Below are 14,141 nucleotides of genomic sequence, written 5' to 3'. Positions count from 1 at the left end.
TGGATAAGGCTGTCGGCAGGCCCAGAGGAAGAGAGAGAGGCTTTTGGAGGAGTTGGTGGCGGCGGCAGCGTGCTCCAGGGGCGAAAAGAAGCAAGGCCTCTTTAAGGAAAAGGTGGAAGAGTCAGGATCAGAAAAAGGAAAGAAGGCGAGGTTGTCAGAATACAAGCGAATTTGAGGGCTAATCCACATGGAGCCCCATTTCCATCTGTCCTGTTTGCCATCGTTCACTCCCTAGAGACTAAAATGGACAATGTGAAATTTGAGCGGGCCACAAACAAGGAGTATATATCGGAGGTGGTGACCCTTTGAGAGCTGTATGCAATGAAATTTCATTTTGATGTATGCCGATTGGTGTACATTTAAAGTGACAATAAAGTTATCATCATTAATAATAAGTTGCAGGATGTGACTGAGAACTGCTAGTTTCACCTAAGATATCCAGCGGCTTCTTTTTGACATGGACATTATTTTATTAGAACTGTTATACTTTTCAAATAGGAAATAACTCTGCCCTGTAAGCATGGTGCTGACCTTAATGATGAGGTAATGCAGGTTTCTATGTCTGAAAGAAGATTAAATTGGAATCCGTTAAACCTCCTTAAGCCATAAAGGCAAAACTTGCAGAATACACATAAGTTGCCAATGACTTTTTTCCATTTAAAACTATCTGTAAATGAAACATTCCTCCTAAAATCTCTCATTCCTCAAAGAACTGAAGTAAGCATAAGAAAAGCAGATTCATGGATTGCTCAAATCAAACAACCCCAAACAATTTTGTCCTCTCTGGGTTCCCATATGCAGGAGAACTTAAGGTCCCCTTGTTTCTCTTCTTCTCAGTCATGTTTGCTCTCACTCTTACTGGAAATTCACTGATCATCTTGGTGGTGATCTCTGACCTTCAACTGCACAAGCCCATGTACTGGTTCCTGTGTCATCTTTCCATCCTGGACATGGCCGCCTCAGCTGTGGTGGTCCCTACAGTTATTGCAGGATTCAATCCTGGGGGAAATATTATCTCTTTTTCTGGATGTGTGACTCAAATATTTTTTTTCAACTTCCTGGGATGTGCAGAAAGCCTTCTCTTCACCTTGATGGCTTATGACCGCTTCTTGGCCATCTGTAAACCACTCCACTATGGCAACATCATGAGCTGGAGAGTCTGTCTTGTCCTCTCCTTGGGTACCATAATTGGTGGCTGCCTCAACTCTACATTTCAGACATTGCTCACTTTTCGTTTGCCTTATGGACAAAGAAACTATATTGACTATGTCTTCTGTGATATTCCTGCCATATTGATGTTGGCTTGTGCTGATACAAAACTTAATGAGTTGATGACCTTCATTGATGTTGGCCTTGTAGCAATGACTTGCTTTCTTCTTATCCTAGCATCCTATGTTTATATCATCATGGCTATTCTAAGAATAAGTAGTAGTGAAGGACGGCATCGAGCTTTCTCAACTTGCACTGCACATGTTAGTGTGGTGGTCATATACTACCTGCCTGTGGTGTACCATTATTTGAGACCAGCTTCTCAGGACTCCATGGATGGTGTGGTGAGCTTGTTCTATACCACAGTAACCCCTTTGTTGAACCCACTAATATATACCCTTAGGAACAAGGAGATGAAAACTGCTCTCCTGAAACTCTGGGGTGGGAATGCAGAGTAGGTAGCAGAAAATATGTAAAATAATTTTATATTTATTTTTTAAAAATAAAAATGGTGAATAGTCATGTTTGTTTTGAGTTTTGAATGTGTAAATTATCCTATTTTAGGGACTCTTCATTTTTGAGGAGCTGTTAAGAAATTGATGGAGCGGTTTTGTGTCATCTTTCTTTCATAATTCAAGGAATTATATCTTGTTTAGAAGGGGAAAGAGAAGAGGAAACATAAGTTGGTCCAAGAGAAAGATTCCAAAGATTCCCCTCATGGAGCCACAAGTGTTTCATGAGTTCCTCTCCTGGACAATCATGATCCATCCATATCTTAAATTCTGATGCTCATAATGTCCTTGGTCCAGTAACCTGTATATGTTCTGCTCTCTTGGGCACAGTGGTGGATGGATTCCAAGAACTCAATCTTCTCCAATAATATATCTTTAGGAGACATGGTCCCTCAAACCCTTTCCCGACAGTTGGATGGAGTTCCACTATCTCCCAGAAGACCTAATTCCAAAGCGATATCAATGAATGCAAATACAACAAAACAGAGAGAAATAGAGACACTAATTAGCTGCTGTTTTTACTGACACTCAGTGAAAGCTATCAGAGAGTTTATAATTTTATTTATTTATTTATTTATTTATTTATTTATTTATTTATTTATTTCTATTTATATACCGCCTTTTTCCCGAGGTTAGAAATGAACGCTTTGGGTGAATTATTGTTTCAATCAGATATATTGTGGCTTGTGGAAAAAGTGCTTTGTTCTTTGTTGTTATATTCATTAAAGCACAAGAATTAGCAGATTTCTAGATTTGGAGGTTTTTTGGGATGTACTTTTAATGTAAATACTGCAGTGACATTCGTAATAAAATCATTGTCTCAGGAATGGTACTCTTGCAATGATGTTAATATTTTTCTGAGGAGCACAGTGTGTTGAAATAGATTGCCTTTCTGCATATTCTTGCCAGGAATGTGGAGATCTGTGTGTAACAGTCTCCTATGGAAAATTATCAAATGTCAAGGTTCTGCCAAGAAAAAGAATACAAGATTTTCTTTTCCACATGAACTTTCCTCGAGGAGAAATTGGGTTATACAGTATATTCTGGTTTTCTTCTAAATGGTCAGCCATACCTTCTCTTCTGACCGATCTCATTTCTCATCTCCATTGCCCTTTTCTTGCATCCCATTTGTGGGGTTGTCTCAGTCTGATGTTCCTGACCAAGTTTTGACACTTAAACTATAGCCCCTTACTGTGAGAGGACCAGTATGGTATAGGCATCAGGCTAGAACTAGGATTTGAAAACTAGTCCTGCCTTGGGTATGAAAACTGTCTCAGTGACTTTGGATCAATCACACACTCTCTCTCTCTGCATGAGCTATGGAAAACCACTTCCAAAAACTTTTCAATAAAACTGTAGGGATTTGCCCATGCAGTCAACAGGAGTCAAATTTGCCTTGAAGATACCCTTACTTGATTAGCTTGGATGGAGGTGTAGATTTGTGATATGTATTTTAGGGTCAAGAAGCCTCAAATTTTGATGCCTGAGAATTCTATAAGTATTTTTGCAGATAAACATGGCGCATCTCTAGATATTTTTAAACTTAATTTTCCCCATCATATTGGAAACATTTAAGAAACAAGGATTTCCTTGTAGAGGAATGTGTTCTATAGCATAATCATTTATCTATGCTGGTTTAGCATCAGATTTTACAGCAACTACATAGCTATAAGTAGTCCTTGCCGTGCAACCATAATGGAACTTGCCCATTAAGGTCATATGTCGAGATGGTTATAACTTGGTTGGCCACATGACCTTCATACAACCTTTTTACAATGCTTGTTAAGTGAGTGCCATAGTGATTAAAGGAACCAATGGTTTACAATGGGGCCAGTTTTGCTGAAAATTGGAAATAACTGCCAACTTTCAGCAAAACTGTCATAAAACACAGTCATGTAACTATGGAACAATGTAAACAGCCACAATTGTGGCTGTGTTGCTAAGTGCCTGAAGTTGAGTTATGTGACTGCAGGGAGTGACCATTAGAAGTCTGAAACTGAGTCATAAGTGACCCCCATGTAGTTATGTTGTCACTATGAATGATTGCTTAGTACCAGTCATAAATTGAGGATTACCTGTATTCAGGATGCAACCTTTCTATAATTGGAGAATTAAAGGGAAAACACATAGGTCTTGAGTGATTCATAGATTTGCTAAAGAAGGTCCTCCTCATCTGTTTTCTCAAATGACATTTCAAGCAATTGAAAGAGCAACAGAAATGACTTGATTGTAAGGTCCACCTCATCTAATACTCCCAAGAAAGCAGGACTCTTGAAACTGGCATAGTTTCAATAGGAACTTTTATTGGAAGGTAGTGACAGCAGAGAAGCAAGGCAAGATCTGAATATTTCCCATGAAAAAATGTTGCATTAAGCATTCATGTATAACCCCTCCCCAGTGCCCAACTGTCCAGTTTGACCAGCCAATCCAAAGGTGTGAAGTTGTTATGGGAACCAGTTCTTGCGCACCTCAGTTTCCTCCCAGCAAAGTGGAGATAAGGCAGATGGCTCCAGGCACATTCCTCCCTCCCCTTTCACACCCAGCAAGATACATCAAAGTGGAAAAGAACAAAGTGAAGGAAATACATCCTAGAGCCCCCTTTCCCCAGCACTAAACCTCCCCCTTCCCAACAAAATGACACAACTCAAAATGGCATGAAGTAAAAAAAAGAATTGTCAAAATGAATAAATGAATGGAGGGTGTGAAATTGATCTTGGTAGCAAAAGGCAGACTTTTACTTCATATCTGTGGCAAAGGAAAGGGACATCCACAGTAAAAAAAAATCAAAGATATTGAGTTTCTCAGTCTTCCATCATGCAGTGATAGTCAAGTTCTTTTCTGCCCTTGAGATGATCAACCTTTGGTTGACCAACCATTTTTCTTCAAGCACATCATGATACTCCACTCGTTCCTTTAAGCGCAATGTGAGATTACCTTTTCATTTAATTAGGTTTTCATAACTAAGCTACAAGATGAAGGAAGAGAATTTGAGAATTTGTTCTCCGGTATGATTGGATGCTGGCCTTATTGCAAAGGTGGGGTAGCAATCGCCCTTGTGTCATATGATTTTCTTGGGTCAACAAATTCTGACCCAGAATGGGAGAGCTCACCATAGTCAATTTGCTATGGCCAATTTGCCATTGGACAGCTCACTGCAGGACAATTCAAATATTCAATTTAATTATTTAAAATAATTTACCATTATTATAATTTTTGTCATTTACATTTCATTTTGTTCCTCCTTTTTTCAATGATTCCATTCCACTATTTTTTCATTATTAGTGTAATTCTTGTCCCGTGGTGAGTTGTCCCATGATGTATTGTCTCACAGTGAGTTGGCCACAGCAAGCTGGCTGCAGCAAATTGTTCTAGACCCTGATCCTGACCAGCTCATTAGATCTAGGAGCAATGGCTTAGAGATACTTCTCTTCCCTTAAAGCAGGGGTGTCAAACTGCCAGTCCGTGGGCCAGTTTCATCATACCGAAGCCGAGCCCACCCCATTGCCAGCAATGCAAAAAGAATAGTGATACGTCACAACATGCCACGTGATGTGGTGAGTTTCACACCCATGCCTTAAAGCAAACTGTGTTGCCTGATTACCCATTGCCTTTAATTCTAACATTGTCTTCATATGGTGTCAGACTCCAAAAACCAAGAATGACATGAAAAGTTACAGTATTTCTGAGTAGTTGATTTATTGTTGTTTGCCTACAGACTGAATCTTGCTACACTAAAGCATCTGTATAACTATAGACATACTTCTAACTATAGACATACTGCTCTCTTTTTGCCTACCAGAAATTCCAAGTTTCACTTGCTCTTTGACCTCTGGAAAGGAGTCCTTCCCTTCTGCAATTCCAGATTACATTCCACCACATCTGGAGTAGGAAGTGGCAATGAGGCTAGGGAATAGAGGTTTGTATTCAAAGCAGAAGAATCTGTGTCATTTTCTGAACTTGGTTGTTGGTTTACAAACATTCCATTACCCAACTAGATAACATCATCAGTCTGAATGAGTATGAGGTTTGCTTCCTGTTTATACAGAAGATCAGGAGAAACAGACAAAAAAGCTCAAGGATTTTAAGTAGGAGGAATATTATAATTTATCAACAATAATACTGTATAGCATAAGGATTTTAGGAGAAGAGATATATAATGCTGGGGATAAGAGAGAAGAATAACTTTGTAATCATGTGCAGGATAAAAGAAGTCTTCTGAATTACTTCCCATTGGAAACAATAGGATTTTTAATTAATGGCTAATAATTCTGTTGAATAATTATGCATCTAATCTATAATTGAAAATAATTGTGCCCCAGTTGAATTTCTGGAGATCATAATTGCCTTTCTCCAAAATTAGCAATATTCTAAAATAATTCTCAATGGAATTTGATGGAACACTCAAAAGCACTCCTTTCCCTAACTCTCGATAATGAAGACATTGTGATTAATAAACGCACAACATTTAAAGGATGTCACGGGAGAAATATAGAAATGCTGCTAAAAGGATGCACCAGGATATATAATTACTTATTTCTTCATTTCAAACCGAGAGTCCATAAATTGAAAGAATCATAATATCTTCATAACACCTCTGTAGATGAGAAAGGGAGAGAACACCTAATCCTAATTGAGAAGCATTCAGCGAGACTTGGAATATCATGCAAAACTGGAACACAAAGGCTTACAACATGCCAATAATTCACAACAGCTGACCACCTTTTTGGAATTGCCACATCTTATTTAGGTATTCATGCAACTCATTCTCTCAGCTATCATTTTGGAAAGTAACCTTAGCCTTCTCAATTTGACTGAAGATCTCTCTGGTACAACTGGGGGGGGGGGAAGCAGTCTCTGAAAGGAAAGTTCATCTGCTTTTCACAAATTGTCTCAGAGAAACGGAACGACATGTTATAAAGCTAAAAATGAGAAGCCACGGAGCTAGTGCACTTAGTATTGTGTTATGACCAATGATTTATTTTGATTGTAGTGATGGAATATTCCTTATTCGTATCTTCAGCAGAACATATCTAGCTGAAAGGTAAGGCAAATAGTATAGATGACAGGATCTCTGTGGTTTTCCACAGTCATTTGGGAGGGGAGAAACTTTTCAAATTTGCACATATTCAGGAGTACTAGAGGGAATTTGCTAAATAAGTTTCACTTCAAGATACTTTCCAAGCAGCTTCCCTTTCTTCGTGAAAGGGCCTGCTCAGAATTTTGTTAGATAGGTGATAGATATGAAATAAAAAGTAAAAATAGTAGGTCTTTCTCCACCACATTGAATATTTATTTATTTATTTTTAAAAGAAATGCAGCTGCCCCTTAACATGTGACAGAAAGAGGATGATGTTATATTGTTTTGTAGATCTGAAAAAAGTAAGTGAATTCAAGTTGTACAAAATGCACAGAAGCTGTCAGGGACCCAGTAGGAAATATCTCCAGAAAACATGTCTCTTAGAGTAGTTCATTGATCAAAGACTTCAGGTATGTATAAGAATAACTGACACATGGAATGTCCAAATCAATCAGCCCCACATGACTTTATCCTTTCTGGGTTTCCATATCCACAAGGGTTCAAGCTACCATTGTTGCTCTTCTTTTCAATCATGTTTGCCCTCACCCTTTCTGGAAATTTTCTGATCATCTTGGTGGTGATCTCTGACCTTCAATTGCACAAGCCCATGTACTGGTTCCTCTGTCATCTCTCCATCCTGGACATGGCCTTTTCAGCTGTGGTGGTTCCCAAAGTTATTGTAGGCTTCAGTTCCAGAGGAAAAATCATTTCATTTGCAGGTTGCGTCACACAGGTATTGTTTTTGAATTCTGTTGGATGTGCAGAATCTTTTCTTTACACCTTGATGGCTTATGACCGCTTCTTGGCCATTTGTAAACCACTCCATTATACCAACATCATGAGTTGGAAAGTTTGTCTCTTCCTCTCCTTGGGTACCATAATTGGAGGCAGCCTCAACTCTGCATTTCTGACATCACTCACCTTTCATTTGCCTTATGGAGAGGACAACTATATTGACTATATCTTCTGTGATGCTCCATCCATCCTGAAGCTGGCTTGTGCTGATGCAAAACTTAATGAGCTGATGATCATCGTTGACGTGGGTTTTATTGCAATGGCCTGCTTTTTCCTCATCCTAGCCTCTTATGCCTACATCATCACAGCCATTTTGAAGATTAGAAGCAGTGAAGGTCAACACAGAGCATTCTCCACTTGTACTGCTCATCTTACTGTGGTGTTCATATATTACCTGCCTTTGTTTTATCGTTATATGAAGCCAGCATCTCAGGACTCCATGGATAGTGTGGTAAGTGTGTTCTACACCACCATCACCCCTTTGTTGAACCCACTTATATACACACTTAGGAACAAGGAAATGAAAACTGGTCTACTGAAACTCTGGAGAGGGAATCCAGAATAGACAATAGTAAGTATGGCTACCTAATATTTATGCTTTTAAAAGGAAACATGGTGAATATCAAGTTTACTTCATCCTTTCAGGGTAGAAATCTGAATTTTATGGATCCACTGAAATTTTCTACCGACCACTCTTAAAATATGGATATAGCTGCTCAAATTCCATAGAAAGCCACAAGGAGCTCATTGGAATATTGGGGATAAGTCTGTGCTATGTCCTCCTTAATCTTGGAGCAAGGATGATCTGCTTAGAGGTGTAAACAATCAGCATCTCAAATTGGACCAATGGTCCTTCCACCTGCAGGAGATTTCAAGAGAAAGCTTGAACAGATGCTCAGGAAAGGATCTGAGATGTAAACAATGCTGAAGGAAGCCTAAAGTTTACAGAGCAACCATTTCCATCAGGTGCTGCTTTGTTCTTCTCCTAGAGACGTCCTCCTCCAGCCAAACCTTGAAAACAGTTGTTCACAAAGTCCTTTTTCAGCCAGCTTCTGTTAGCTCTGCTGTCTTTGACACAGAAGAGGAAGAATTCCATCACATCATCTTCTCTGCTGTGTATCATTAGACTTTTCCTGAGCTGCTGGCTGAAATTCCACTGCCTCCTACAAGACCTGTGTGAATGGATCTCAACATATAGGGGGAATAAATCAAAGGGTAAAAGAATTATTAGGCAAATAATTTTTATTCAAAAGCTACTGTATGGGTGATTTTATACATGATGGTACCTGTTTGGAGACGCGGTGGCTCAGTGGGTTAGGACGCTGAGCTTGTCGATCAGAAGATTGGCAGTTTGGCAGGTCGAATCCCGAGTGCCGCGTAACAGAGTGAGCGCCTGTTACTCGTCCCAGCTTCTGCCAACCTAACAGTTCGAAAGTACGTAAAAATGCAAGTAGAAAAATAGGGACCATTACAGTGGGAAGGTAACAGCATTCCATGTGCCTTTGGCATCTAGTCATGCTGGCCACATGACCACGGAGACATCCTCGGACAAGCGCTGGCTCTTTGGCTTTTAAATGGAGATGAGCAGATACCATGCATATTTCCCTATTAAACTTATATTTAAATCCAAATTGTCTTCATTTGGATTGGGAGAACGATGGTACCAAGGACTGAAGAACCTTATTGGTTATTTAAAAAGAAGAGATGGAGGGGGAGAGAGAGAGAGGGAGAGGGAAGAGGAGGAGGATTTGCATAGATTGTCATCACTCATAACTTCTTCCATTAATTATACACTTACATTCTGCCATTATTCAATGTATCTTGACACTGAAATCAGAGGAAAAATATGGAAAAGAAAACATGTCTAGTGTTATAAATAAAATAAAAAAATCTTTAATTCAAGATTCCTAGCAAGGGAATGCTTCTTCTGAATATCTTTTTACGTGTTTCTCCCATGCTTTAGGAATCTCTTTGATATTGCCATTTCAATAAACTATCATGTTTCTGATAGATGAGACCAATTAAAAGAACTTCAAGGGAAGGAATTCTTCCTCAAAGTACATTTTTGTTCGGCTACAAAATAGCGGCACACACAAAGGTGAACCCAAGACTAAATTCCCCTCCCCCTGGTTACAAAGTTTCAAGTTGCAATTCCCACCCCACTTAGAAGTCATAAATCACATTCACCAATTGTTACTAAATGTGGGCACTCCTCCCAGATTTCCAGCCTGCCAAAATATTATCAGTAATCACCTTGGTTCCCATACTTGAGAATTGTTATGGCTAACTTAAAACTACATTTTCCCCCCCTCTTTCTATTCCAAATATGTGGCAACTGAAAACAAAATGAAAATGGCTTCAGTTCAATTCATTGCAGAGTTGACGTTCTGCCCCCTTTAAAGAAAGGAGAAATCCTGTATTTGTGTGACTTTATTCATTAAACTTGAAATATAGTACAGGATTAAGAAAACTTGACATTCAGTGTAGCTATGTACTCACTAATAAAAATGTCAAATATTTTGACAGGCAAACTTGTATATGATTCCATTCTTTGTTTAAACCTGAATTTTCTCTACTGCAGTTGGAATATTTGGGAAAGAAGCATTCTTGGTATCTTTTGATACTTGATAAACAAGTTTTTAGCTTGCCCCCTTTCCGGTCATCTCAAGGCTAAACGAAACAATAATATATGATTCAACGATATTATCTTTTATACAGGAGAATTTTTTAGAAAATGAACAGCAAAATTTTATTATTGTCATTCATCAAAAATGATGCCCAATTTCTTATATTTAAAAACAAAAAGAAGATGATACAATTACAATGACAATGGGTGCCTCCTTGGCAGAACTGAAGAACCACACCTTCCTGGAGAAATTTGTCTCTGTGATCGTTAAGGTTCAATATTGACTTGATGGCACATGTTCACAATTATTGTGTGGCAGTGGACAGCAGCACCCACAAGAGAAGTCAAGATGGTGGCTCTCTTGGTGTTGTGTCATGTGGTTGCAGCCACTATGGTGACATTTAAGGTCAAATCTTTGAAAACCCCTGTGTCAGGCACAAGCGAACAGGAAGAGGAGCTGAGTTCTATTCATTTCAAATTTATTACATCTTACCTATACACATGAATCTGATCTACTAACGGTCAAGACAAATTGCGACTAGACAAGAAACAGTGGAATTCACACAGGGTTGGACCAAGGTCTCTTGTGCGAATGTACCACCTCCGAACTGATGACACATTTAACCCTGCTTTCGGGCTCAGCCTGGTCATCTCCTACATCAAAGGAATGAACATGATGGCTCCTTAGAGATAACTTTTGTTATCCTTTTTTGCAACTAAAAATTAATGCAATATCCATTTCCCTGGACCTTTTGTTTCCATGGCAAACATAACCACCAAAATGAACAGGTCCTTTTCCAAATCAAAATTAACATACTAAAATGAGAAATAATGTTTAACCCAAAAGGAAGTACTCTGGTACAAGGCCAGATCACATACATTAGAAGTACAATTTTAGTAAAGCATACCCAAGAATTAACCGAATCCTGGTGCTTCTTCCTAAAAACACATATATGCATCCAGAATACATGAAACAGTAAGATCGGCTATATCATTATGACTGGTGATGTTTCCTGACTAGGGCAGCAAACCTCGCTGCCCAAGATGAGTAAAAATAAATCGGGAAAGAGACAAGATGGATCGTGGATTTCAAGACGAAGTCAAGATTATGATTGATCAAGGGGAAAGCTGAAATTCTAACTATGCATTTGGAGGAGGAAAAAGTTAACCCAAATGGTAAGGTAGAAATATGACTGCCAGTCAATTCTGGAGTAAAAAGAATTGTTCTGAATTAATTCCTATTGGAAACAATAGGATCATAACTCATGGCTAATCATCTCTTTGATTATTATGTGTGCAAACTTTCAAATTTACTAATTGTTTGAAAGTAATTATTCCCCAGTGGACTTTCTGGCAATTATAATTGCCTCTCTCTTAAATCAGCAATATTTAAAATAATATGCACTATCTCTAGGGAATAAAGGCAGAGTGTTCGCTGAAGATGCAATATTTTTAAAAGATATGGAAACAGAAGTATCTAAATGCTCCACCTGGAGAAATGAAGATACACGAGTCTGCCTACTTCTTCACTTCACACTGAAAGGTCATATCAAGCAGGAGTTCATCACAACGTCACAACAGACCAAAGCTCCCTGGATGGAAAAGAATGAAAACACCTACTCCTAATTAAGAAGGCATCTAAAGACTTGGAATAACATACTAACTCACAACATATAAGCTTAAAACAAGCTAATTTTTTCAAAACAGCTGATTGCTCTTTTTTTTGGAACTTCAACACCTTGCAATTCAGTCTCCCATTTTGTAAAGACGTTCTTAAGATGGTTTCCTGCATTCTCAATCTGGCTGAAGATCTCCTTCTCCTCAAATAAAATTGCAGTCTCTGAAAAGAAAGATCATCTGCTGTCCACAAATTGCCCAATGGAAACTCAATGGCATTTTTAGCTATAAAGCTAAAGAATCAGAAAGCAAATCATTTAAATACACATCAATACCTTCCATCTGCTACTCTGCAGCTGCATTAGCAATTTGTGATAGTTCTGACAAAGATATAATTTTGCCAATTGCAATCCATTTTACATGAGCAACCACAGAGCAGAGGGAAATCAGTAACTTCTTCCCCACCATATTCACACTGTTGGAAATGGTCACTGAAAGGAAAGCTATGCCCCTCAGAGGAATAATCGACTGAGTGAGTTCAAAGGTCTCTTTAGTGCTGTGTTACTGTATGATTGCTGATTGCTAATTTATTGTTAGGATGTATGATTGTTATGAATGAATATTGTTTCTTTGCAGTGCTTTTTTTGTAAGAGAAAAAGGTGCCGGAACTCACACATGTCATACAACCCGCCTTGCCTACCCTACAAGGTTCCATCCAAAAAAGGTGCCGGAACTCCGTTCTGAGCGTTCTATGAGAAAAAAAGCCCTGTTTCTTTGTATCACCAGCAGGCTGTATGAAGTCAAAAAAGCAATGTTATGATAAGCCACAAGATCTGGAGGGGGAGACTTTTCAAACTTATACATATTGAAGTTTCCTAGAGACAACTCACTACACAAGAATTCCACCTCGAAATACTTTTCAAGGAGCTTCCTTTTATTAGTGAAATGGACTGTTCCCTATTTGATAGATGATAAATACATATGAAATAAAAGGAAAAAGAGCAGTTGATTTTTTCTCCATCACATTGAATATTTATTGATTTAATAGTCTTTAAATGTTTTTTATACAGCGGTGCCTTGACATATAACAGAATAAGGATGATGTGATATTGTTTTCTACATCTGGAATAAAAGTGCACGCAAGTTTAACAAATTACACAGAAACTCTCAGAGACGTCTACCCAGTAGTAACTAACTCCAGGCAAAGTGCTCCATTAGATTGACTCATTGCTCAAAGACCTGGATACATATAAGAATAATTGACACATGGAGTGTTCCAACCTATCAGCCCCAAATGAGTTTATCCTCTCTGGCTTTCCATATCCACAAGGGTTCAAACTGCCCTTGCTTCTCTTCTTCTCAATCATGTTCGCCCTCACTCTTTCTGGAAATTCTCTGATCATCTTGATGGTGATCTCTGACCTTCAATTGCACAAGCCCATGTACTGGTTCCTATGTAATCTCTCCATCCTGGACATGGCCTTATCAGCTGTGGTGGTTCCCAAAGTTATTTCAGGATTCAACATCTTAGGAAGGGTCATATCCTTTTCAGGGTGTGTCACACAGGTATTCTTTTTAAACATTGTTGGGTATGCAGAATGTTTTCTTTTCACCGTGATGTCTTATGACCGCTTCTTGGCCATTTGTAAACCACTTCACTATGGAAACATCATGAGTTGGAAATTGTGTCTCAACTTCTCTCTTGCTACCATAATTGGAGGCTGCCTCCACGCTGCCTTTCAAACCTTTCTCACCTTTCGTTTGTCTTATGGAGAGGACAATTATATTGACTACGTCTTCTGTGATGTTCCACTTATCATGAAGCTGGCTTGTGGTGATGTACATTTTAAAGAACTGATTATCATCGTTGACATGGGCTTTGTAACAATGACCTGCTTTCTCCTCATCCTCACATCTTATGTTTACATCTTCATGGCCATTTTGAAGATTAGTAGCCATGAAGGATGGCACAAAGCTTTCTCCACTTTCTCTGCCCATCTTACTGTGGTGTGCCTATACTTCCTCCCTGTGTTCTATCATTATTTGAGGCCAGCTTCTCAGGACTCCATGGATAGTGTGTTAAGTGTGTTGTACACCACCATCACCCCTTTGTTGAACCCACTAATATATACACTTAGGAACAAGGAGATGAAAACTGCTCTGCTGAAACTCTGGAGTGGGAATCCACAATAGATAGCAACAAGTAAACCCAAGAAATTTTTAAGATTTTTAAAAGTAGTCTAATTCATGTCATCAAAACTATTTTACGGCTACACTCAAATTTTCTATTGACAACTATTAAAGA

The 14,141-nt window shown here is 38.7% G+C and overlaps 2 protein-coding genes across 2 annotated transcripts; both read left to right on the top strand.

Annotated features, from left to right (window-relative positions):
- Positions 1 to 740: 740 nt before the first annotated feature.
- On the top strand, positions 741 to 1,667 carry LOC308676413 (olfactory receptor 10G6-like; the record flags this gene model as incomplete). The annotated part of the gene is made up of 1 exon (XM_081342226.1): positions 741 to 1,667. The coding sequence occupies one exon, from the start codon at positions 741 to 743 to the stop codon at positions 1,665 to 1,667; it is 927 nt and encodes a 308-aa protein (XP_081198352.1).
- A 5,564-nt stretch (positions 1,668 to 7,231) lies between these two features.
- LOC308676412 (olfactory receptor 10G6-like) lies at positions 7,232 to 8,158 on the top strand (the record flags this gene model as incomplete). The annotated part of the gene is made up of 1 exon (XM_081342225.1): positions 7,232 to 8,158. The coding sequence occupies one exon, from the start codon at positions 7,232 to 7,234 to the stop codon at positions 8,156 to 8,158; it is 927 nt and encodes a 308-aa protein (XP_081198351.1).
- Positions 8,159 to 14,141: the final 5,983 nt, after the last annotated feature.

Source organism: Vipera berus (assembly GCF_964194415.1).
Source record: "Vipera berus genome assembly, chromosome: W".
Lineage (NCBI taxonomy): Eukaryota > Metazoa > Chordata > Lepidosauria > Squamata > Viperidae > Vipera > Vipera berus.
The sequence above is the reverse complement of the archived record's forward strand: the minus strand, read 5'-3'. Positions and strand labels throughout refer to the sequence as shown.